We start from the raw sequence: 26,486 nt of genomic DNA, 5'->3' as shown, positions 1-26,486 counted from the left end.
AAATCAAAATCGTTTGCCTTTTGTGGCCTGCAAGGGGTAGAGAAGAAGAGTCGAATGCGCGCTAGTATATATAGTATATGTGCATATTGCCTTACTCTTGCTCAACAGTTTCGGTGGCAGCTTCCAGTTCCTTGTTGCTGCCGCCCACGCTGGCGTCTGGAGAGGGTGCTCGACGTCCAGGAAATTGCCATTGAAGTTCTGGTATATTGCCAGCTTCAAGCATTAAATAGTAGCTTTCCAATTCCTCAGCATTGGCTGAAAATTTATCAGAGGCTGTGGACGTCTCCACCTCAGCTGCCATGTTTTTCTGTTTTGCGTTGCAAACTTAGCTTCCTCTTCTTCCTCTGTGCGAAATGCATCAGGCGATTCGATAAATTGCAATTTATCGATTGATCCAGCTTGGCCAGTGTTGCAAAGCATCAGAGCGGCGGACAATTTAAAATCATTACAATCAATATTAATTGAGTTAGTCAGCTTATTGGCCTTTTATCAAGTGATAAAATCAAAGAGCAATTAATCATATGCTTAGAGAATTAACTTTTTACTTACATATTTGAAAGATAACCAGCTATAATGAATTTTATTTTCAATGATTTGTTTCAGTTTTGAATGCATGAGCCGTAGCACTCAATAAATGCTGCTAATTGAAGAAATTATTTTAGTAAATTTCATTTTATTTCGTGACACGAGAACGAAGAAGAATTTTCGTGCGTGTCCGTGCAAAGCGCCTAATCACGACTTTCCTGAACTTGGGAAAAATCAATGTACCAAATCAAATGAAATGTAATTAACAATTAAAAACATAAAAACAAATAAAACGCATTGAAACGCTGGCAAGCTGGAAAGATATGCGCTATCGACTCAAATCCAGACAGGAACTCGAAATCTTAGGCACGAGTTCTCCGATTCTGGGTCGGGCCGGGCCACAAAAGTCCAGTTCCTGCCCAAATCTATGGATATATGAAGCTTACATAACTGGACTTATGCCTATATTTTACATTGTTATTGCACAGAAACATTGACAACAAAATGTTTGTTATATATTTTATTTTTTGATTACTAAATTCTTAGAACTTTATTCAAAATTATCATTCTCATTCTTATACTCATTTTAACTGGCTTACATTCATCCATCATGCAACGTTCTCGTCGAGCTTGCGGGCCGTGTGATCTGGTCGCAGAGCACACAAACGCCACAAACGCAATGCGAGCTAATTTTAGTAGACACTGTGTCCATTACATCCATCTGCATAATTATCAGCATGATCAACTTATAAATATACATGTTATATTGTTTGTATTTTTCTTTTGTTTGTTGTATACTCGTATATGTATAAAAAGAATAATTATATTAATTAATTAATTAATAATAAACACACAATTTCATTGCAAAAAATTTCTACAATACGTAATTAAATACGGATACGTCCTGATCGTTGGTATTGCCACCGCCACCGCCTCCTCCGCCGCCGCCGCCGCCGCGATTCGATGAGCCCGACGATTTGTTGGAGCCATGCGCTGCAATGGTCAGCTGATTGGTCTGATGTATGACAGAGGTGATGTCGCTTTGCGATGCGGATATATCCTTGCTGGTGAGCACATCGGAGCTGCTCGAACCGGACGAGATGTGACGCTCAGCAATGCCGTACTGTATCGGCTGATAGCCGTGACTTGGATTGTACGTGGCCGAGTATGGCATATAGATCGGCGGATTTGGCAGCGGTCCAATATCGCTGGTAATGCTCTCCGTATCGGCATGGCTCAGTGCATGCGCCAGCGGATGCAACTGGGCACGCATATTGGGATTGCGCTCCTCGTTTACAACATAGTAGCACTGCTCGGAGAAGGTCAGCTTGTTGACCGTGTGCTTAATGTAATTGTTGCGCAGCATCGCTGAGACAATGCGGCGTGCCTCGCGCCGATCCTGGACATCCTCAACGTTCTCCAGCACCCAATTGACCGCATCGGCGCCAATGAACGCATTTGGTATGGTTATCTTTAGCCACATGCGATCGCGTATCTCGAGGCCGCTGTCCGGCTTTGTCATGGCCTTAACAATCTCCTCGAGATTGTTTTGATCGAGCCGCTCCTTAATTGGCTCCGGTATGTCTGCCATAATACTGTCGTGCGATGTCAGCGCCTGTGTGTGCGCCACCCATGCGCCAGGATCAATCGGCCGCACCGGCTCCGTGCGTGGTATGGTAAAATAACCCTTCGGATTTGGATCCCAACATTTGGCCACCACCAATTTAATGGGTCCCGGCTTCTGGACCACCTCACGCAATACACGCACCGCCTCGTCATTGGTCATATTCTCAAAATTAACATCGTTCACCTGCAATATCATGTCACCCGGCTCGATGCGTCCATCCAAGGCGACAGCGCCGCCCTTCATGATGCTGCCCACATAAATGCCGCCATCGCCGCCGCGATTCGACTGACCGACAATCGATATGCCCAGAAAATTAACTGCCTCCATATTAATCGAAACGGTTATAATGTTCAGCGACATTGTTGAGTCCGTTATGGAGCTGTATGAGGATGTGCGCGACATGCTGGGCGCACGCTTTTTGCGACGTTGCGGCTTCTTGCGCACCTGCAGCCGTTGCACGCTGCTATAGTCGGTCATATCCCGGTCCAGTGTTAGCTCCGATTCGGTGCCAAAGAGGCTCGTCGAGTCCAGATCGCTGGACAGCACCGAGGCCGATTGATATGTGAGTGGCGGCGGTTGCAGCATTTGCAAGGGTCCCAGCTTATGTTGTTGCTGTAGCTGCTGTTGTTGTTGTTGCTGCTGCTGCTGTTGGTGTTGTTGTTGTTGCTGCTGCTGCTGATGTTGTTGCTGTTGTTGTTGTTGTTGCTGCAGTGCCAAATGACTACGCACACGCATCTCGCATTCGCTGGGCGGCAGCTCGGAGCAATTATCGGACTGGTTGGTGCCATCGGCCGAGACCAGCCAGGAGACGACGCGTCCATTGAAGCAAGGCAGTATTGTGGCATCGTCGGCGATTTCCTCTTTGACCACACCAAAGTCGGCGTCCATTGACTTGAAGAAGTATTTGTAATTGTTGTTCTGTTTATTGAGCACCATTTTAAAGTCTTTGAGTGTGACCTGAGCGGAGGGTATCAGTATTTTAACCAAATACGGTGTGCTCTCATCGTCAATATGATAAATGACTTTTGTCTCTTGGCTATTTGGTCTCTCTGTATCCATTGTTGATTAATTAAATTCGTTAGAAATTGTATCGAATTGTTCTATTGTATACGTATTCTCAACTATAGTTATATATTTATAGTCTACACTTTTTCGTTACACACACAAATTTTCGGTGTATTTTTTCTTTCCTTTTTACTTTTTACATGTATGTACTCCTCTCGCTTATGCTTTTTGGGTTGGGTTGTCAATGGAGCCGCAGCAGCTCTCCGCCTCCTTCATTTGTATATGGCGTTCCACTGCTTTAATTGCAGCTCATCAATGCTTTTCAAGCATTTGTATGCGTTTTTTTTTTTGTTCGTACACTTTGCAATATTGTGTACAACTCTCTTTGGGCGTTTAAATTTATAATTTTGGGGAGACAAAATATATATATATAGGTAAATAATTGACAGCGCTAGACTGATATCGATACACGTATCGAACCAGGGATGCTGCCACGCTTGCCAAGCACAAAAGACAAATTATACTTGTGCGATAGTTATCGGGGCAAATTTATTGATAAGCATTAAAATGAGCAAAAATGATGCACAGGCCAGATTAGTGTTTTGCAATCGTTTTTATTATATAAGAAACATCTATTTTGAAGCAACACCATAAGTTGTATATATCCGAATCGATTTATTTCTTTTCTCAACCATAAATTGTTATCGATTGATTGGATCAATGCTAAGGAAACAAGTGTGTACATATTCTTTTTTTAGCTAAATATTTGTAATGGCATATATATGCATCAATATCAAATAGAAACCAATTGAATTTTTGATATGTTCTAAGTGTGGACACACTGGCCCAGTTTAGTCGATTTTAATTTTTTAAGGTAATTACAAAGGTTACCAAGCCGAGCATTTACTTAAATGATTAGCAAAGTTCCCAAAACAAATCGTTTTGAAGAACAAATCTTTTTCAGCCTTCAATTTTTTTTTTGTTCCGCGCAAAGCAAATTGAACTAAATCATTCGTTTGAAATGACAAACAATTTAACGAACTTGGGATATTTTTTATACATATTTTTTTAATTAGGAAATTAACACAAGCAATATAAACAAACAAATGTTAGTATTTACTAATAACTGATATTCAAATTACTATCAAATGCAATCTATTCTATAACCGAATTTAAAAAGAACTCATGTACATCAATTTACATAATAATAAAATTAAATCATTTTATTGATTACACCTTTCATTGCTTTACATAGAAATAAAATTAAATATTTTTATTGATTACAGTTTTTTTCGCTTTACATAGAAATAAAATTAATATATTATTTGTATTTGTATTATTAATATTATTATTATTATTACACCAGGCATTCGGGTGCACGTTATTTATTGTATAAATCAACTAAACATTATTTTCGTTTGCAAATTAAAAAGTGATATTTTTGTTTTTCAAAACTCTCTTTATGCCTACACATATATAATATATCATGTAAAATTATTTTAAAATTATAGATTTCACATCAAAAGTCTTCGTCCGAGCGGCATGCAACGTTTTTTTTCCACACATCCAGTTTGTAAACAATTTGCAATAGCCATAATTTAGTATATAAAGTTCGGGGATTTGGACCCATGATTGGGTATAGTGAAGTTTACCTTTAAATCTTTTAGTTTTTGTTTTGTTTTTATTACATTAATGTAGATATAACGAACAGCTAAAATAACTATTACGCTAAAGTAACTATTACAACTAATTTAAATCGAATAAAAAAAAAAAAAATAGATTATAGGTAATCCAAAAAAATATACATATAATATATATATGCATGCGTGTGTCTATGTGTGTATGTGTGTGTGTGTGTGTTTGTGTGTAGGTATGTAAGCAATTCGCTCAAGTGCCCTACTTTGTATACATACTTATGAAGAGTATGTACCCATGGATCCTTACATCCCTACATACCCAGCCAGCCAAGCTGATGCTTATTACTTGGACGTGACCATTTCAACGAGATCGCTGGATAGGGCCAGCGAGTCTACAATATCTATTAGTATCTCGACATCCTTTACAGAGTTAACCACCTCGGGTGCGCCCAGCAAATTGACGTGCTTGCCCTCAATGTTGGCATAGAAGCATTTGTTTTTGAAGATAATGGCACGATCGAACGGCACACGGCATTTGCTGCGATCGAGCACGGAGCGCCGAAAGAGCACGCATGATGGCTGATATTTGTGGCGCTCCTCTTCGGGTATATTATAGGTTTTTAGATCACCAGTAAATATGGTCATTGTCTGGCGCTGCATAAGCGACGGCGACAGCTTATAGAGGGTCACCTTGCTGGTCCATTTGGTGGAGGGCACCTTGATGCGTGCGGCAACATTTGCCAGCTTGACCAGCGGCAATTCGAGGCAGGTGCGTTGCTGGCGTGTCTTGCTCGATGGCTCTTTGGGCGTGCTAATCACATGCCAGGTCTCATAGCAGGTGATCTTCTTGACAAGGCGTCCATCCTCCTGACAGTATGTGGTTGTCTCCGGTGGAAAGTATTTTGGCTGTTTGGCCTCCGTTTCGGGTTCAGCTGTTGCCGTGGCTGCCTCCTCATCCGTTGCATTCTCCTTGTACCGACGTTGTGATGGCGTTGATGTAGACGGACTTGCCGGCTTCTTAAATACATCATCGTCGCTGCTCTCGCCCAGCAGCTTGGTTAGCTTACGATCTGGGCCACTTGACAGTTGTTGTTGTTGTTGTTGGTGGTGGTGGTGGTGCTGCTGCTGCTGTTGCTGATGATGTCTTTGATTATTGCTGGCATTCACCGACGTTGTCGTTGATAGCACATGGCGTCGATTGGGTAACCATTTAGCAGTCTGCACACGTCGCACCACGCGCGCCTGATTGGTTGTTGCTGGAGGTGGTGATGCGTGCATGTCATCCTCAGCCAGCTCATTGGATATATCCTCATCCTCGGTATCGCCGCCATCGGTCATGGGACAGAGCTCCTTGCCCATGCTCATTAGCGGCTTCATCATTGGCTGCGTCTTTTTACCCATTTCAGCATTCAGAATGCGCGGTCGCGGTTTCGTTTGACCCACAGAGACGACCAGCGACGTCTGTTTGTTATGATTGAGCGCCAACGTGTGCTTGTTGGTGGTCGTTCCTGCTGATGCAGTTGTTGTTGCTGTTCCTGTTCCTGTTGTTACTGTTGCTGCTTTGAGCCGCTTGTTGGTTGAGCTTGCGGTTAAATTATTGCCTGACGTGCTGCTGCTGTTCCTGCTGCTGCCGATTGCTACTGTGGGGGAGGACGTGGATTGATTTGTGCGCGAGCTGTTGTTGTTGCTGCGCGCTGCGGTCAACAATTTTTTGCCGCCGCTATTGCTGTTGGAGGAGCGCGTAATAAGCACATCGTCTTGATTTATAATGTCATCAATGTTAACGATTGTGAACGTGGGCACATCGTCATTTTCTGTTGATTTCATAGATGCTGCCGCTGCACTCACGGCCGTTGCTGCCTTTTGCACTTTGAGTGCATTTGTCGAGCTGGGCGGACGGCCCACAATACCCGTACGCGGCACTGCAGCACCGCCAGCGTTCCGTGCTGTCGCTGTAGCCGTGCTCAGCTTGAAGTTGGATGCTGGCCGTGGTTTGGCTGCCGTTGTTTGCATCATACGCAGCCCACTGCCACTGCCACTGCCACTGTTGTTGTTGTTACTACTGCTGCTGGTGCTGCCCACGACAACCTTTGGCTTGGCCTGATTGCTGGCCAGACTAATGGCAGACGCTTTGGCCACAGAAGTGCTGCCATTGATAGCTGGCGCCGAGCGAGCAACGCCGCCAGCTTCAGTGGCCATACGTTTGCGTGCTATTGGCGTATCATTGGCATCCTCTAGCTTGCGTTTGTTGCCCACCGTTGGAGTTGCCATCACTTTCATGTGGGATCGCGCCAAATTGGGCGCGATTGTGCGACGCAGCTGCTGCAAATGCGTGACACCGCCGCGGCCGGTTTGAGTGGAGCCCCGTCCGGCTTGGGATGGGGTATTGCTAGAAGCTGTTGCTGCACTGGCCGATTTCGGTGGACGTCCACGTCCGCGCTTTGGTGGCACCTTCTCGCGTCGCAATTGCAGCTCAAAGTCCTGCTCACTGATGTCATCATCGTCATCGGACTTGTGCAGCTGTGGATTAAATGCCGCATCGGCCAGCTCATCATCGTTATCCTCCTCAATCAGATCGTGCATATCCTCATCCTCGTCATCATCATTGGCGAATAGGTGCTTAACCGACCGTTTGTTGGTATTTTCGCTGGCCAGGGCAGCCACATACTTTGGCGTTACCATGTCATCGCTGGCGTATTTCGGATTCGGCTTGATGGAGCGACGCGAGCGGCTAGCCGCAATCGTTGGCGGCGGCGTTGCCACTGCCGTTGCGGCAATTTTCGACTGTTTGTACATTTTTGTTTTGTTTGGCTCGCTAACGATATCTCGGGTCGTCGTGTCGCGCCGCTTGCTAAGCGGTGTGCACGTCCCGGCCACGGGTAATATTAGCGCTGTGTTGCGCCGCTTGCTCAATGGTGTTGCCACCGCCTTGACCTGTTGTTTCGTTGTTGTCTTCGCAGCTGCCCTTGGTATGGTCGTTGGTTCGCCTTTGGCGTTGCGAGTGCGTGTGGCAATTGGAGTTGCGCCTACAACGGCGGTCTGTTTGATCTTCGGCAACAGCTCGACGTTTGCAATGGTCGTGGCGCGTCGAGAGGTGCGCGTCGCTCGCGGTTTATCTCGTTCCTGCTCCAACTCGTTTTCTATATGTGTTCGCCTGGTCGGTTGTTTAGCTGCGGCGATGCGCCCTTTTTTTGTTGGTTTACTGGATGTTGCCGCGTTGATTATGTCGGTGGCTTCAGATTCCTTTAGATTTTTTACGTATACAATGCACGGTCGAGTCTTTCCTATCTCAGCTTCCGTTTTTTTTCCAGCTCGCATCTTTCAGTAGTCACTGCAATTGATTAAGAATGGTGTAAACTACTTGTAATCGCAAATACAGAAATAAAAACAAAACAAAATCCAAAACATAGCGTAGTGGCAACACGGGCTGTGTTAATTAGAGATGAGCGTCAAATTGCTGCGTGAATGCATTCAAATTAGCTCATCATGTATGCACACATACATTTTTCTATTATTTCTTTTTAAGCTTTAATAATATATAAATGTATTTATATTAAGGTAGATGAAAGTGTAGCGGAAATTGATTTTGTATATAATAAATATATTTACTATTTTTGTTTGTGTGTTTAAACATCTCGTGCTTATTTTGTGTTAAAAGCACGCGTCACGTGCTCCTCCCTATTCTGATTGCGCGACAACTCTGGCGCCCATTTTGGTCATTTTTGGTGCTCTATTAGCAACTACGCTGATTTTTGCGCGCCAGTTGTATGTACATACGCATACATATATCTAATATTAATATATAACTATGTACGTATGTTTAGTTTGTGGTGCATATAAGTTTGATTTTTTTAATATTCAATTTTATGATTTCATTATGCGTGTCTGCATTTAACATTCGTCCCGCACTTACATTTAAATGGTTTTACATTTTTCGGTTCTGTCTTTTAATAAACGACTTTGTGATTTCCGTTTCGGACACTTTCACTGCACTGCGTTCGATTGCGTTCGACAAGACGTCCCTGTTTGTGAATAATATCAGCAAATTGGCAACGCCATTCATTTTCATTTGCATTGATTTGCAGTAGAATTATTTTGCTTGATCTACGTGATAGCAGCCAGCAATAACATAATACCAATTTGTTTTGTTTTGTTAAGTTCTGTTGCTCGCTTTGCTTGCCTTTACATTTGCTGTGGAACTCATAAATTTGTGCGGCGCTGCCAGGCCAGCAATGTTTTTCTACCCAACTGTACCACACATACACGCACAAACAGAGCTGCTACCCCGTGGCTTGCGCCTTGCAACAAATCGTATAGTTTGTTTTTATCTTAGTTTTTGTTGCTGTTTAACACAAATAATTTATAACACATATGCAATAAAAAATTATATTTTACTTGGATCTGCTTTTTGCAATGACAAATTGGATGCAAAACTATGGAAATATCACTTCCCGCGCTCAATATTTTCGATGTCGATTAACCAGAACAGCACAGCACTGCCACTCGCCATGAAATTGTGAAGAGAAATAGAAGTGAAAAGAGGAGAGAGCGAGTGCAAAAATATATGAGGAAAATAGGGCTGCTAACTGGCTCGAAAATGTAGCGCGCTGCTAACTCTGGTTAACAGGTGGGCATGCCCTTGTAGCATGTCCAATATACACACAAATGCGTATATGTATATATATTTATATGTATATATACATATATATATAGATATATATTGTATGTTTGTCTGTATGCACGCATATATGTACATATATCATGTGGATTGTTTTGTTCTATTCCTGTGCATATATTTTCGTATTACCATTTATTATACATATATGTATTTTAATTAATTACATTTCTTTTTAGGGCTGATCGCACGTTAACATTATTCTACTACTTCAATGCAGATGGCTGTGGGCAGCGATATTTGGCCATTTCGACCTCTGCCTCAGCAAAACTGAACCGATTGAAACAAAAATATTCGGGAACTTTGTAGCCGCTAGTTGGCGAGGCTCCAGGACCAACTGGTGTCGATGTTGGCTTCACACAAGCGCTGCTAAGGCCCGTAACATTGCTAACGGGAGCTGCACTAGGTGCTTCGCCGACTTTGCTGCTGCTGGATGGGGGCCTTGGAACACCTGCGCCTTTTTTTGACTGGCTGTAGCCTCGTCGTAGTAGCTGGTTAAGTGCGGCGCGTGGGGCTGCGTTCATTTTTATGACAAATCGAACACAAATCTAACTTCAAACAGAATTCACGTAATCGCACGACTGACCAAATTATCAAGTGCAAAATAAAAAAAACAACAAGAACATATGGTTTGTAAAAGATTGGCAGCCCTAGGCTGGCCACGGGGTTGCCATTTATTCCAAAAAGTCAGCCAACACTTATCTAGCACACATACATACATACGCCTAACTAGATTCGTGTGTATTATGTTGTTTATAGCATTAAACAATTACCCACCAACCCATTGAAATGCAAATACGATTTAGTTTAGGCTAGTTTAATTTCGCTTCTTAAATTTGGGCTGCGCTTTGCCATAGTGCTGGCCTATATTGGCAACTGGCGCACGCCGTTTTTGTTTAGTTTTATTGTTGCACTTGACACTGGCCGCACCAGTTTGATTCTTGCCCAATTGATGGAATTTCTTGCGCTCCTCGCGCGTGTCCTTTAGACGCTTGCGTTCTGCCTTCAATTCCTTGTAGTTTTTATATGCCTTCTTCGGTGGCTTGGCGCCAAGTTTGATCAGCTGAAATATTTCCATTTTTCGTTTGTTTTTGATGGTCCGCTGATTGGCAATGGCAAAGTTAAGAACTTCTTGGCGTGCTTTTTTTATGTCAAATTCGTTGTCTTCTCCTTTCTTAAGCTTGCCACCGTCTGTTCTTTTGTCATCTTTCACAGTATCATTTGTTGTTTTCTCTTGTTTATTATTTGGAAGTGCAGCTTGCGGTTCTTGAAACACCAGAGCCTTAAATTCCGAATCATCCTGAGTTTTTTTCAATGCAAGCGCGGCGCGTGTCAAAACGGGCTTAAAATCTGTGCTGGCATTCATGTTGGCTAACTAAAAATTGTGCACAAATTACAAAAACTTTAAATGAATATTTAAACGCATATACATACATATGCACACATGTGCCAAGCAGCACTGAAATGTACTAAATATGGCCAAACGGATGATAAATCGTAAAACAAGTTGGCAACTCTTAAACTGCACGCTGCACGTTTTATTTTTGATAGCTGTATTTAATTTTGTTAGCTGTATTTAATTGTGAATAGTACCATTTCAATATTGCTGTAGTGCAATGAAACAACCATTAGCGAAAAAGTCAGCCCATATTGAGGATGTGGATGTGTCTGCCAAACGTACGAACGTGCCGGCTGAACTACAGCAAAAAGCCAATGCCTTCCTAAATTCCAGCAATGTCGATACAAAAGTTCTGCGCGAAATTGTTTATCTCTTGGTATGTTAATCAGATAGTAATATGTTTGCAATATACCTATAAATATCTATGGCCAATTTCAGGAAGAACCTGAGTGCAATGCCATTGGGGTAATGCACGTGCTTGAGGTTATCTTTAAGAATCTTCTCAAGCGCAAATGCATTTCGGCCGCCGAAAAGCAACAGGAAAAGACAAAGTCCAAGGGAAAGGCTAACCAGTCCAATGCCAAATGTCAAACACTCTATAACAAAGCGTGGTCCTTCCTGCTGGTTAGATTGGGCAGCGCCTCTAAGGAGGAATCTAGTGTTGCGCTCAAAGTATGCATGCAGCTTATATTAAGCGAATCAAAGTATATTTACTCCAATGCCTGGCCCAGGGAACGCCTGCGCAGTGTGCTAGAGACGCTGGTCAACTCGGAGACAACGCCACCAACGGCTGTGGCGGCATTCCAGAAATATGCCCGTTGCCTGGACGTGCTACAGATGACATATGAACTGTTGCCGGAACTGGCACCAAACATTTTTGCGGACTCACCAAATATGGCACTCAACTATTTGGCTATTATCAATTTGCTTGACTTGGGAAAGACTGTGCTGAATGCCAAGGAGTATCACATTGGGCCAGGCACTGACAAACAACCGAACTTTGAATACAACCAAACACGCAAACATTTGAATGCGGTTTGGAAGGGCATAATTGCATCGTGTAGTGGCGTGGATGAGAAGGTACATCGACAGGTGCTTGTTGTGCTGTTGGAACGTATACTACCGCATTTACAGGATCCCATATTGTTAACAGATTTTCTGATGGATTCACTTCATCAGTTTGGTAAGATTGTTAGAAAAAACTAAAGCAAACGCATACAACGTATATGTTTAATGATAGTATTCTTTATTTGAATTTAAATTTCGATTATGTTTTCGCAGATGGACCTATTGCCCTGCTTGCTCTCCAAGGAATCTTTACGCTGATGCAACAGCAGAATATTACGTATCCAGATGTCTATCAGAAGCTCTATAATATGTTCTATCCACGAATGTTCTACAACAAGTACAAAGCTCGCCTCTTTTATTTGGCCGATATATTTTTAACCTCAACGCACTTGCCGGAAAATCTGGTGGCCGCTTTTGTTAAACGTTTGGCCAGACTCGCACTGAAAAGTCCAACAGAGGATGCTATTATAATGATACGCTTCATATGCAATCTACTGCTGCGGCACACAGGCTTGCAGCGTCTCATTTGTGCAACAGGTGCCGCAAGCGGTAAACAATATGAAAATATGTTAAAACGTGCAGGATGTCATTTAGATTGTATTGCATTTGCAGCTGTGGAGATATCCGATCCCTACGATGAAACGGAACTGGATCCGGTCAAAGCAGGCGCCCTAAAAAGCTCCCTCTGGGAGATGTCATTGTTGCAGAAGCACGCGGTGCCCGAAGTGGCCAATGCTGCACGTTTCGTATCCAAAAGTTTGCCCGTAGTTGAATTTGATCTATCTGCGCTGCTGGAAATGAAGGAATGTGACGTAAGTGACAATTTTTACATTAGCTCATTTTTATGCCACATTTCAATTTTGGTTACCCTTGAGTGTTTTAGAACACAGATAGGTTTTCAAAACTAAAGGTTTATTCATAGGATGGGTATTTTTGTACGGAAAAGCATTTACTTTCTATGGCTTTAGGTTTGCACTGTTCTCACAATGAAGATTTTTGTTATTTTCTATATCGATCGATTGTTTATTGTGTGCACGCTTAAATGCAGTTTTTAAGAAATTCCGCCTGCAGCTGTAAAAAGTTGGTGGAAAAAGCTTGCATGAAATTTTTTGTGGGCCATCCGAACGAGCTGAAACATGTTTTTCAAGAAGTCTGCCAAATTTTTGTTGTGAAAGTCCATTCCACAGGGGTGATATATGGGAAAAAGATTTAAGCAATTCAAGCAAGGATTTTGGAAGTTCCAGCCCACCGGAGTAAAATGGATGGAAACCCTTGGATAACCGCCGGTTCAACTCTAAACTAATTATCTATGTTAATTATAATTTAAATATTATATATTTAAATATCTCACTGTTGCGAATTGCTGGAAAAGTGATGTGTAAAATTGGATGAACATATGTTGGCCACGCAAAGCCGGCTTGTAGGCGCTAGCGAAATATAAAGGAATTATTTCATAATTTTGGATACATTTTTGAAAGTGCAAACCCTAATTGTTTTAAACAAATCCCTAATGCTGAGGTATTTTAAAATATTATGTTTCAAATGGAGTTCGTGCCTAATTAAATTTATTAAAAATATATTTACCAACTCAAATGGATGATAGTGAACACAACCAAGCATAAAAATAACAACTATTTATTTTATTATTATAAAATATGAAGTGCATAAATTGAACAGCCTTTTTTATATAGGCTAACAAATGTAAATATTTTTTATAAACTTTTCAAATTTTAAGCATTTTTTTGTGGAAACTAATTTATACTCTTTGTCCAACTTGCCAGATATTTGACGATGAGGTGAAAAAGGAAGTGAATCACTTTACGCTGGGCTACGAGCGGCCAACAAATTTTGCTCTGCCACAAAATGATATTGTTACCAAATACTGGGATATAATTTAGAGTATAACAAAATATATATAATTAAATTAATATAACAAAAGTGTATGTGCCTGTTATGTGTATACTTCAAAGACGGACTGTATTCCTGGACCGGTTCCGTTTTGAAACAATTGCCTGGTGAAATGCGCGCAAGATGCCCCAGATGATGCCGCTGCCTGTGTCGCCGCCACTGGTCCTGCAGCAACATGGTACTTACGTGCGCTTTTGGTCTTTTAATTGGAACCACAGCTGGAAGCTTGCTAGGAGGCGTCGCTGGCCCACCCCAGGGCAGCTCTAAGGTCGTCACTGGACCGGCCGTATGAGGGCAAAGAAGACGCACTCGGCTATCGAGAGAAAGCTGAAGCCCAGAAACAAGCCCATTAAACCACCAACGTTAACTGTGAATGCAAAGGAAAATGGAGGAAAATTCAATTCTCTCTGCGTGCGTGTGTGTGTGTTTTTTGTTTTGTTTTTGGTTTAGTATACCCTTGCAGAGGCTATTCTGATTTTGTTGGGACATTTCTAACGCTGAAACTCGACATTTGTAGATTTTTCTATTTGGCTTATGGGTCAGAAATTAGATAGTATAAATAATTATTGGTTTTAAACTAGCTTTGCTATTTTGTTTGAGATCTTCACTAGTTTATTTTGATATACCTTCAACAATACCTGACTGCTATATGATATGCATTGCTCTCAATATTCTGCGGATAATTGATTTGTAATTTCGATTTTTGTATAAAAAGGATGCAAATGGGGCTTAAGCCAAACAATTTCGAGCCTTTTCTTTTATAATAACCTTAAGCCCCAACCAGACTATGCCCAAAACGAACGTCAAACCGAAATCTATATCGAATCATATTTTTTTTTTTTATAAAAATTTTACTTTAAAATGCACATTTTTGGATGGAGACTTTTTCAAGAAGTAACCCAAAAACCAAATTGGATTTTTCAACCATGTCATGCCAGTTTTGCCATTATTTTTATAATAACGCGCAAAGAAATAATAAAAAAAAACTTGGATTGTGATTGTGGAATATAGGTCTACAAACCGTACTTCGAACCAGCTTGCCAGTTCGGCGTTTAAATCGTACTATATGCGCTTCTACTTGGGCTTGCGGTCCTAAAATATATATTTAAATGTATGGTTATACTAAAACTTATTCTGATTTTAAGATAAGTCAGCTATATATATCAAGTACTCTTAAAGGCACAGTCGCCCAAAACAAAATAGAGATATGATTTTTAAAAAATAATTTTATGGCTGAACTGCCTGCAAGGGTATTTCGCTGTCGGCACGCCGAGAAGAACGTACATTTTTAACTCGTTGTCTTGCTACACACATAAAAAGTCCGATATGTCGATGAATTCGGTCTGTTTGATGGCACGAAATGTTTGCTCCTTGTAGTACAAATTGATCACGGCAATGTTGTGCTCCACATAGGCCTGGTTAAAGTTGCGCCCAGTGGTCTGAACGATTTTAAAGCCAACTTAGGAGATTTTGGTGGAGTAAGGGACCGCATTGAATTGTCCACACTGGCCCCGATGCCAATGCCAATTGTCTCTCCACGCATGCCCAGCGGCTCGCCGGTGCCGAGGATGGTAAAAACCATTATGCGACTGCTTCAACCTGCGGCTGTAACCCAGCTCCGCGTGGCAATCGATGGCATTGTCCACAAAAAATGATATATTCCCGATATGTGTATACTAAAGAAGAGTCCACATACCAAATCGGGTGTCGCTAGCTCTTGGAACGGCATTTTAAAATCGATATTTATCGCTGTGAGAGAAACGAAGCAAGTTATCGATGACGTAAAACTAATTTAATCCGCTTGGCAATAGCAGTAGCTAGGTTTAAGATTTGAAGTCACCAGCTCTTATGCTCTCTGAGATATCTGAGGGTATATGCCTTAGGATTTGGTATACCATAAATTTTTATATTGTATTTGTGTAAAATCCAAATGTATGTAACAGGCAGAAGGAAGCATCTCCGACCCCATAAAGTATATATATTCTTGATCAGCATCAATAGCCGAGTCGATCTAGCCATGTCCGTCTGTCTGTCTGTCCGTCTGTCTGTCTGTCCATCCGTCCGTCCGTATGTATGAACGCAAGGATCTCAGAACCTGTATGAGCTAGAGACTTGAAATTTTAGATGTAGGTGCTCCTAGTGCCTGCGGAGATCGAGTTTGTTTCCGATAATCGATAACTTACTCCGTTTCCAAGCAATCGATAAAAATCGATATCGATATCCTGTTTTTTGGGCAATTTAGGTAAATAAGAGAGCTAGAGTCACCAAACTTGACATATAGCTTCTAAAATAGAATATATATGTATATGCATTTGATTTTGGAAGAAGCGGGTTCAGGGTATCTCCTAGTCGGGAGCTCCCGACTAGAACCTCTTACTTGTTATACCCTGAACCCATTAAAAAAGGGTATAAGGGTATATTGTATTTGTGCGAAATCCAAATGTATGTAACAGGCAGAAGGAAGCATCTCCGACCCCATAAAGTATATATATTCTTGATCAGCATCAATAGTCGAGTCGATCTAGCCATGTCCGTCTGTCTGTCTGTCCGTCTGTCTGTCTGTCCGTCCGTCCGTCTGTATGTATGAACGCAAGGATCTCAGGACCTATAAGAGCTAGAGGCTTGAAATTTTCGATGTAGGTGCTCCTAGTGCCTGCGCAGATCGAGTTTGTTTCCGATAATCGATAACTTACTCCGTTTCCAAGCAATCGATAAAAATCGATATCGATATAATGTTTTTTGGGCAATTTAGGTAAATAATAAGAGCTAGAGTCACTAAAATTGACATAAAGCTTCTAAAATAGAATATATATGTATATGCATTTGATTTTGGAAGAAGAGGGTTCAGGGTATCTCCTAGTCGGGAGCTCCCGACTAGAACCTCTTACTTGTTATACCCTGAACCCATTAAAAAAGGGTATAAGGGTATATTGTATTTGTGCGAAATCCAAATGTATGTAACAGGCAGAAGGAAGCATCTCCGACCCCATATAGTATATATATTCTTGATCAGCATCAATAGCCGAGTCAATCTAGCCATGTCCGTATGTCTTTCCGTCCGTCCGTCCGTCCGTATGTATGAACGCAAGGATCTCAGAACCTATAAGAGCTAGAGACTTAAAATTATAGATTTAGATGCTCCTAGTTCCCGCGCAGATCGAGTTTGTTTCCGATAATCGATAACTTACTCCGTTTCCAAGCAATCGATAAAAATCGATATCGGTATCCTGTTTTTTGGGCAATTTAGGTAAATAATAAGAGCTAGAGTCACTAAAATTGACATATAGCTTCTAAAACAGAATATATATATGCATTTGATTTTGGAAGAAGCGGGTTCAGGGTATCTCCTAGTCGGGAGCTCCCGACTAGAACCTCTTACTTGTTTATTATTGATTTGTGAAGGATAGTATGGAAATCTTTTATATTTATGAGGATATTTTGAAAAAACTCAGCAATTACGAGCTTCTGTTAGTTTTCTCTATAAACGTTACCTGCCCGTGGTGTGTAGCTAGCGACTGTTGATGTACTTAGGTCCATGTAGGCTAGTGTTGCGAAAAAATACATCCCTATTGCATGCCAGCTAGTTGCGGCAGCTCTAACGGTTGCTTGGCGTACTGAAGCTGCGCCTGTTCAACGATGCCGAGTGTGGGCCAATGCCCTCGACGCCTTCAGGTGGGCGACACCTGGCGAGGCAGCCGCATGTTGAGGCACTTTGCAACTGGTCGTGAATTTGTAAGTCCTTGTGTGTTCTACTTGTTTGCCATGTTTTATTTATATTTATTTTTGTTGTCGTTCCTTTATTTTGCTTATCCACTGTCACGCTTGGCTGGTCTGCACATTTGTCGTGTCGATAATAAAAAGTGAACAACAAATATTTTATAATTGAATAAATACAAATTAACATACAGATTAGGGAAAATGATTTAATAACAAATTTATTAATTTGGCCTAAAATATTTGGAAACATTTTAAATATACGTTTTATGTATGCAATTATCATTGGAAAGCATTTACAGTGGGCGTGAATTTATGAAAATCGCATAGAAAGGTGATATTTAAAAGGCTAAGAATATGTCAGTGAGTTAGAGGGATAGAGAAAATAAGATCAAGAAGGAATAGAAAGAGATGAATGAGGAAATAAGTTGTCGGACAAAATCTGTTAAAGAATATAAAATTGAATAAGATTGAGAGTTAGACAGACTAAGTGCAAGTTTCAGTTACAATTGAAATGATTATTTAAAAGAATTACTTTACGAAAGAAAACAAGACTAAGAACACTTTTAAAACCCTATCGCATAGAAAGGCTATGTTTTTGAGGTGGATAGAAGTTACAAGAAAAGTGTGCTTCAATTGGAATATGAGAATGCACATGTCGAATTTGCTGTCTCTAGTCGCTCTCAGATCTAGTTGTTCACCCTGAAAGACAGACAGACAGACGTACTGACTAGACCTCGACTAGAGCTTCATGCAGAGCGTATTCTAAATGAGTGCTCGGTTTTGCCCTTATGATTTTTTTTGTTGTATAACTTTGGGCCAGCTGTAATTAAGATGTGTGTTGGTTCGCTCATTAGAGCGCAACGTGCGGCTGGTCAGAAGCAGAAACAGCTCAAGTTCAATGCAACCAACAAAGCCGAATTGAGTTCCGAACTTAGTGCTAACACACTCACACTCACAAATACACACACACACACACACACACACACACACACACACACACACACACACACACACACACACACACACACACACACACACACACACACACACACACACACACACACACACACACACACACACACACACACACACACACACACACACACACACACACACACACACACACACACACACACACACACACACACACATAGAGCAAGGACTTTGGATAGGTAGGAAAACCGCACTTGAACGAAAATCAAATTAAAAGCTTCAATGCCCCAGACACAGACGGGTCGAGTCAGACCACGGCAGGTCAGGTTAAGCGTAGACATGGCTTCTGTAGCCACATGTCACCTGCAAGTACAGTCATATACATACACACACTTACACACACAATTGTGTGTGGCACGCACACGCACTTTGTATGACTTCATTGAAACAAGTTCATAAAACACTTAAACCTAACCGAGCCGACCAAATGCCCCCATGGGGCTGTCAACGTTGCCCGCTGCCAGCTTGTTAGCAGTTTTGCTGCCCGGTAGCCAGTGTGGGGATATCCGCATCTCCCCACCCTCACACACACACACACACAAACACCCGCAACTGCTCCTGGCATGCCCTTCCGTTTACCTCAGAGTTGAACGCCGGACGTATCACCATCAATGACCATCAAAAAGTTTTCGCCTTTGGCTTTCTGACCAGATATGTAGACTATGCACATGCCCATATATATGCCCTCATGTATGTGCATATATGTGTGCTTGTGTATGTAAAATGAAAGATTTTTTTTTGTAGCCAGGCCAAATCGCATCGAGAGGTCACAGCAGATACCAATTGACCTAATCTAAGTGGAGGCGCCATTAGAAATCGTTTTGCTCAGCAAGGATGTCATTTAAGGCGGCACATACATATACACATACATACATACAGGCATACGTTCTTCTATGCCCATGTAAGGGTATAGCTAAGTTTAGGCAGTGCATTTATTGATCCACTAATTGTCGTTGTGTGCTCGATTTGGTCAGCTTAAGCTGAGATTTTTTCTTCTGCAATTATTTCACTGCTTTAACCTGAAATCACTACATATTTTATTTAGCATGAACCGTACGTAAGAGAGTTTAGCTCCTGATGCCTGTCTCAGAGGATATTTTGTTGTTACTATTGGAAAATAATTATGCACAAATTTCTAGCATCTGTCATAGCTCTAAATTTGACAAAATCGCCATTTCCCTAAAAATTCAATTATATTTGCACAAGCCAAATACGGTTCCACAAGGTGTGAAAATCAGGCTTACGAGTCGAATTAAGCCGTAAACCCAAACTCCAAATTGTATTTGGAGCCTTGATTCCGATCATTGTGCTAGTGCATTTCACTCACGAGCATGAAAAATGGGTGAAAACTGTCATGCTGCAGCTTCTATACATTCTGATGCCGCATAAGATTATAAATGCTATTATTTGTATTATTATTTAGAGCTTGTGCTTATTTTTAGACTTGAAATTTAACAGTTGCAGTAAAAGGCCCAGAGAAACATTTCCGAATGCGAGCAAAAGAATAAAAAAATCAGCGGCAAATGAGAAAAAATCATAACTTACCAATCACATACATATGTACATGCATACATGCATACATGCATGCATACATGCATACATGCATGCATACATGCATACATGCATGCACATAAGCACATACTTATGCAGCACACAGACACACACACATACACACACGCACACACACACGCACACACACACACACACACACACACACACACACACACACAGACACACACACACACACACACACACACACACACACACACACACACACACACACACACACACACACACACACACACACACACACACACAGTGCAGCGGCACCGGCTGTTTGTATGTGTAAAAAATCTGAAAATGATAGAAAAATGATTAATTGCAGTTGGCAGTAGTTCAGCAGTCAGTTGCGCCGCTGCTGCTACTGCTGCTGCTGCTGCTGCTACTGCTGCTGCTGCTGCTGCCAGTGCAGTAAACCTCAGCAAGCTCTTAGCCAGCGAGGAGGCCACACAATGCTAGCATGCGTGTGTGTGTGCATTGGCATTCATGGCTCATACGTGTAAGTGTGTGTGAGTGTGTGTAGTATATTTTTTGTGGCAGCCTTTTCGTAGCACAACAGCAGCTGACTGCAGCGATATTAATGATAGATATGCGTTCGCTTCAATGCGTCACCCGCTGCCCGCTCCCCGTTGCCCAACACTTGTCCCGAATTATACGATAATATTTATGTATGTGTATGTTCCAAAAAGGTAGGGTAGCATGTGGAGAAACCGGGTGAGAGATGGATCGACTGGAAGTGGCGAAAGGGCGCTTTAGCTTTAAATAATTGTTGTACAATTTATTTTGTTGTGAACTGAATGATATCAAAATGTTTGCATTAAATGCATCATCTTGAACTATTTGTTGGATGAGTTGATTGCAGCTCGCCTTTGCATATTCCTGTCCAAGTTCATGTTGATTAACATGTTGTTAAACTCATTTCTGATGCTAAAAGATAATGTTTGTTAAATTTACAGATATCGTTGGTAATATCCACAGAAAACTTATCTACCTGTCAAACACTTAACAGGTAGATAAGCAAAATAACAGCAACATGAGAAAATTTATCATAGGTTATGTATTGAAGCATTAACTAACTAAATTTGTATTCTCTGGTGCTGAGATCTGAAAATAAGAAAAATAAGAGTTATCCTTGAAGGGCATGATAATTTTTATATATTTACAATGTACGCATTATTTTTGATACTTGTTTTCATTCAACAACTCATATTAACATATCTCAGGAAATTTATCGTATAATTAGTGGTTCGATGAAAAGATATGTTAGTCCGACTTTGGACACAAGTTAACATAGGTAAACCGACATACGTAGACGGTCATATTGACTCGACTGAGCTCTAATAAATATATATACTTAATGGATGACAAGGGTCTACAAATATTGAAATTTCAACATATATAAAGTTATTTGGTGTGAATCTTTCAACGGAATGATTGGCAAGTGCAGAGCAGTTTCCTGCCCTAAAAGGTCTGTTGCGGCGCACTCTGACACCATAAACAAATATATGTGTATGCCACTTGATGAGCAGCAAAAGCCTTTTTCTACTAATTTCCATTTATTCATTTAGTTTAGTTGCATCATTCATTTCGACAAGAACTAACACACACACATCAATTGAAGAGGAATATAGAGAAAATAAGTGTATGTGGGTGTGTGTGTGTGTGTGTGTGTGTGTGTGTGTGGTGAGTGCAATCCTGTCCATGCTCAAGTCGCCTTTTATTTATCAGCGCTAGAGCAGAGAGCACCAGAGCAGCCCCAGATGAATGTCCCGCCTCGTCTGCCACCAGTTGGCCCACCTTATCCGGGCTGCTGACGAAATGGCTCTGAAATGGCTGTTACGCCACTGACAAAATGTTACTGCAAATATGCCAAAAAAGGTCATACGACTATCAAAAATGAAACAAAAACCAAAATGACAGCTACCCTATAAAGCTCTCCTCTATGACTAGCTCTGACCGGTTTGTGTAAAGCCACGACGAGTCGAGTTCCCATGGGTTTTTGTCTGTTCGGATAAACGAAAGCTGGGGGCGTTCGTGGTCTGCAGGGTTGGGGCTGGACCGGGCAGCAGTTGCTACTGATGATGAAAGGGGTTTACAACTATTTTCTAACTATGTATTTAGCGCGCATTATATGACCCCGTCTCCCACTCCGCACGTTCTTTGAATCTCTTTCTCACAACCTCTGGCTCTCTCTCTCTCTCTCTCTCTTCAGCCTGTCATTGCTTTTGCACTTGAAGAAATCCGTGAGCTTGGTGTTTCTGGGCAGCTTTGGTTTCTGTAAAGTAGTTGAAAGCAAATTCCAAATATTTGTCGGAAAAAATTAGGAGTTCCTTCTGTAAAATGCCTGTCTTCAGCAACAACGCATTATTAAGTTAGCTGCGCTTAACAATTAAGTTAAGAAACTCTCTATTTTTTGCACAGTGTAGTTTAAATTTTGCCTTCGTCACATGCTATTTATACGTTGGCTGTTTTTATGATGACGATATGTTTGTTTGCCCCACTGCGGCAGTGCACAGTGGGCATACTCAACAAATAGCCCATACGGGCCATTTTTATGCAATATGTGAATCAAATGTTTTAAATTTATATAACATGTCCACCAATGTAATTCAATTGTTGCTTAATTTTAGCGTTAGCCCATCTCGATTCACTAGTTGTCATTAGTGTCCGCTAATAATCGATGTGCACCACTGTGCAGCTTGATGGTCGGCTGGCTTTCGAGGGATTGCTTGACCTCTGGACCAAACCCCGCCCGCTGATCTGTATGGCTGCTTATGCCCCACTTGTAACATATTTTTTGGGCAGCGGATTAGTTGCACGCCATGTTGCCACTTGAAGTGTTTATGTGTTTGGAGTGTCACACACAAACACACACACACACACACAGACACACAGGCACAGTCACCCGCTAACACTCACACACACAAATATGCACACAATCAGACACACACACAAGTATATCATGCGACACTTAATAAAAACAATGTGCTCAACATGCCGCCTTAAATGGAAATCCATTTTCAGAGTTTGTTTTTGCTCGCTTTTCATCCATCTTATTGTGCGCGTGTGTGTGTGTGTGTAAGTGTGTGTATCTGTGTGCTTGCAAAGTTATTTAAATGTCTGCGTTTAGCTGCTATTCGCTTGCCTTCAAAAATGTGTAATTAATTGTTTTAAAGCATTCTCTTCTATTCTATGAAATCCGTCACCCACTTTTTATATTTTGTGGTGGGGCTAAGGTCGGGTCGAGCTGCTACGATATCATTTTGTGGTTTTTGTATGCCCATATACAAATGTATATTGTGTATTTGTGTTGTTTGCTACTTATGATGATTATAAGTAGTCATCGTCAAACGCGTTGCTTAATCGTTTTAGCAATTAGTTGAGACGAAAAGGATTTAAAGCTTAAAAAAAAAAACCAATAATTAAAAATAAGTATACCGACTGCGTAATATTTGTAAGAGGTGCGTACCTGTGCACCAGGAATGTAGGCAAACTGTTCTCCGATCGCATCTTTCAGAGAAATCGGTCGGAAGTATTCAAATTTGCACGTTTTTGCTCTAAATCATGAGATTTTTCTCGATTCGCTATGCCTTAAAAAAAAAACCAAGCAAAAAAGGCGATCATACCGAGGAGGGGAAGGCAGGGTGTGGGGAGATCCCCTCACCCAAACCACACCACCCACTTACTCGGGCACAATCTTCACAGCAGTGTTTTTTGTTTTCTTGTTGTTTGTTTTTGTGGCTGTGCTTGGTAGGTTGCATTTTTGTTGTGTGTGAATTTTGAATCCATACCAAGCGCTGTTTTGTTTCCGGATTGCGTCGTTTGCCAGGTGACGGCTCCTTTTGGATTGTTGTGTTTTTTTTTTTTTTGGATTTTTTCTTGTTATGGTTGCGTCGATTGGCTTGAAAAACCTGCACATCATATAGCTCTTTTTTCTTCATTCGTAAGTTGCATTAACATATGGGGTAATTGTTCATCGTAGTAGTAGTAATTGTCAAAATTCGCTATACGTATCATTCTTGCTCTTGTTTCATACACATACTTGTTTGTCTTCTTTACAGGTATAAATGTAAGTTTTTCATCATCGTATCATCAACGTGGGTGGTGTGTGGTGTGTGGAGCCACTTTTGTTTGTTATCCCATATTTCATCGTTATATAATTAGTCGTGCAGTAATAGCCCCTCAAACTAAGGAGTCCACATTTTCATTATAATCATCAGTCGTGCACAAGTTATGTTGTTGTTAATGCCCCTCTCTCATTAGGGACACATATTTTCACAACACATGTGTTTTTTTCTTCATAACGTTTTCCATTCAAATTCATCAACATTCATTGGCGGGCGGTTGTTGTTGTTGTGTGTATATCAATATCTTATCTTCCATTTCAACATTATACATTATCATTATACTTTTGTCCTTGTATTCCCATTTTGTCCACAATTAGTCGGGGATGTGATCAACCCTTGTTGCTGTGAGACGCTCGACCGCCCGATGAGCGTACTACACATTGCGCTATATAAATGTAAAGTGCGCCAAATACCGAGTTGGGAATTATAAGTTTCAATGCTAATTGTATTGCCATTGTAGCTTGCTTCAGATGCCGCATGACGACGTTGTTGTCGATGACACAGCAGAGAACCAGTTTGACGACGCTCTCCGAGAGCGGCCACGCTGAGCGCGTGCTCAGCATGCATGTTCATATATATATGGATATATATATATATATATGTTGTGTGTATTAAAATTTTAATATGATCAAATGCAACGACGACTGCTCGTCGGGTTTCTGCTGTATCTGTATCCACGAGAGAGCTGTGTATATGTATTTTTAAGATGCATCCACAACAAGCAACAATAATATGTACAAACTATAAATCTGACCGGCTATGACAACATTCTATCCGTGGGTTTCGAACTCGGATCCTCGTTGTTCTGCTTGTATATTCATGTACACAAGAGTCTTCTAAATCGTTTTTAACCTTAGGAGAGGGTATTACAATTTTACAACTAAGTGTTCAATGCCAGTCTTGAAGCTGTTGTCATGATACTTTGCATAGGTCCATCTTTCTGTCTTCCTCTATGTACGATTCTAATTAGAATTATCGTTCAAATTATATGTTTGCTTTGCTCTTTTTCAAGATATCTTAAGAAAACCGTATCATCTACGAGCTCCATATTGCATTTGATTTACATTGCCCCACTATATCATATAGATCTACAGGAAGTACCGGTAGTAAAGTTAGTTTTTTTTATTGCATGTTTCAAAAGTTGTTTTCTTTCCGGTAACACTCTTAGTCTTTTTTTTTTTTTTTGTTTATAAAGACTTTTAACAGATTTATATCCAATTGTGTCAGACTCTAGTTATCAGGCGACAATAGATTAAGGAGCTTTCAAATAGAAAACGCTCGTGCGTGCAGGCTGGTGTTTGTTTTTGATAACGCCTCTGTGTGAATAAAGCTGCTAACTATATAGTACATAAACTTGTATACACATGGATACCTATTTTGTGCACATACATATATGTATGTATGTTAATACTGCTGCTGTTTGTTGACCCAAAGCAAAGTGCCTTGGCAATTGTTTTGTGAGTTTTTGTTTTATGTTGCTTTCAATTGTCGCTCCAAATGGGATAAGCAACATAGAAAATGTTGTAGCATATATGTATATATGCATATACATATAGAGTTATATATATATATGCGTACGCATGTATGTAATGCAAATATTTGTATAGTGTAATTTAGTTGTTGTACAAAATGTATCTTAGAGCACACACAATTTGCTCAAGACTTTTAACAGCTTCAGTTTCAGTTTCAGTTTTAGTCTTAAGGCCTACTCGTGTACGTATGCCTAAGCCTGAGTAAACCTTAGACATGGGGCGCTACGAACTGTTCAACAACAATAATAAACGAAACAAAAGTGGCCAGAGCATATGTACGTACCGCACACACATGCACACTGGCACACACACACACACACACACATACACATAAGTAAACGTGCTTTGCTTGAGCTTTTCTATTTAGTTAAAGGCAACAAGCACTTTGCTTGCTTATCATACAACTCAGATCCTTAGCCTTACCCCATATCCTTGTTGGGTAGCCAGTTTTTTGGGCCGTTGCAGCTACTTTGCTATTATTATGGCTATAAACTATTATTCTGCCAACTAGCTGCCTGCTGTTGATATTTTTCTAAATTTAATTGCATTTCTGCTAGCTGACAGTCAAGCCGGCTGGTTGACTGGTTGGCTGACTGGCTGGCCGGCTGGCCGACTGGCCGTCTGGCGGGGATCCAGGCCTTTGCCCCATCTGCCCCATCCGCCCCAATATGCCTCAATCTGTAGCAGCCAGAGAACAGCGACGACAACTCAAT

At 41.2% G+C, this 26,486-nt stretch overlaps 6 protein-coding genes across 8 annotated transcripts in view; 1 reads left to right on the top strand and 5 right to left on the bottom strand.

Moving 5' to 3' along the window:
- The window catches only part of Pa1 (PTIP associated 1), a 577-nt gene extending 242 nt beyond the window's left edge, over positions 1–335 (bottom strand). The window contains exons 1-2 of the mRNA XM_032440024.2: positions 96–335; positions 1–27 (exon numbers count right to left, since the gene is read on the bottom strand). The exon at positions 1–27 is cut by the window's left edge and continues 242 nt beyond it. Of these exons, the coding sequence (XP_032295915.1) occupies positions 1–27; positions 96–301 (233 nt within the window). The 5' untranslated portion in view covers positions 302–335. The remainder of the gene's footprint in view (positions 28–95) is intronic.
- A 725-nt stretch (positions 336–1,060) lies between these two features.
- dsh (Segment polarity protein dishevelled) lies at positions 1,061–3,651 on the bottom strand. The gene has a single exon (XM_002058953.4). It carries the CDS (start codon positions 3,209–3,211, stop codon positions 1,400–1,402), a length of 1,812 nt encoding a protein of 603 aa, XP_002058989.2. The 5' UTR covers positions 3,212–3,651; the 3' UTR covers positions 1,061–1,399.
- A 1,167-nt stretch (positions 3,652–4,818) lies between these two features.
- LOC6635576 (serine-rich adhesin for platelets) lies at positions 4,819–9,326 on the bottom strand. Of its 3 annotated transcripts, none has more exons than XM_015169098.3 (2): positions 9,190–9,326; positions 4,819–8,125 (listed from the first exon to the last, which is right to left on the bottom strand). In XM_015169098.3, exon 2 carries the CDS (start codon positions 8,110–8,112, stop codon positions 5,137–5,139), a length of 2,976 nt encoding a protein of 991 aa, XP_015024584.1. In that variant the 5' UTR covers positions 8,113–8,125; positions 9,190–9,326; the 3' UTR covers positions 4,819–5,136. The 3 variants fall into 3 exon arrangements, with proteins under 3 accessions (XP_015024584.1, XP_015024585.1, XP_002058990.1); XM_015169099.3 differs by lacking the exon at positions 9,190–9,326 and adding an exon at positions 8,708–9,180; XM_002058954.4 differs by lacking the exon at positions 9,190–9,326 and adding an exon at positions 8,404–8,675.
- A 261-nt stretch (positions 9,327–9,587) lies between these two features.
- On the bottom strand, positions 9,588–10,081 carry NdufV3 (NADH:ubiquinone oxidoreductase subunit V3). The gene has a single exon (XM_002058955.4). The coding sequence runs from the start codon at positions 9,991–9,993 to the stop codon at positions 9,676–9,678; it is 318 nt and encodes a 105-aa protein (XP_002058991.1). The 5' UTR covers positions 9,994–10,081; the 3' UTR covers positions 9,588–9,675.
- Positions 10,082–10,270: 189 nt separating this feature from the next.
- Positions 10,271–10,994, bottom strand: LOC6635578 (uncharacterized protein C1orf131). Its single transcript, XM_002058956.4, has 2 exons — positions 10,904–10,994; positions 10,271–10,844 (listed from the first exon to the last, which is right to left on the bottom strand). The coding sequence occupies exons 1-2, from the start codon at positions 10,913–10,915 to the stop codon at positions 10,287–10,289; spliced, it is 570 nt and encodes a 189-aa protein (XP_002058992.2). The 5' UTR covers positions 10,916–10,994; the 3' UTR covers positions 10,271–10,286.
- Positions 10,995–11,085: 91 nt separating this feature from the next.
- LOC6635579 (nucleolar complex protein 4 homolog B) lies at positions 11,086–13,879 on the top strand. Its single transcript, XM_002058957.4, has 5 exons — positions 11,086–11,244; positions 11,307–12,051; positions 12,150–12,485; positions 12,549–12,748; positions 13,718–13,879. The coding sequence occupies exons 1-5, from the start codon at positions 11,086–11,088 to the stop codon at positions 13,832–13,834; spliced, it is 1,557 nt and encodes a 518-aa protein (XP_002058993.3). The 3' UTR covers positions 13,835–13,879.
- Positions 13,880–26,486: the final 12,607 nt, after the last annotated feature.

The sequence above is a fragment of the Drosophila virilis genome, chromosome X (assembly GCF_030788295.1).
Source record: "Drosophila virilis strain 15010-1051.87 chromosome X, Dvir_AGI_RSII-ME, whole genome shotgun sequence".
NCBI classification, from domain to species: domain Eukaryota; kingdom Metazoa; phylum Arthropoda; class Insecta; order Diptera; family Drosophilidae; genus Drosophila; species Drosophila virilis.
Note: the sequence above shows the minus strand (reverse complement) of the source record. Positions and strands in the feature narration are given on the sequence as shown.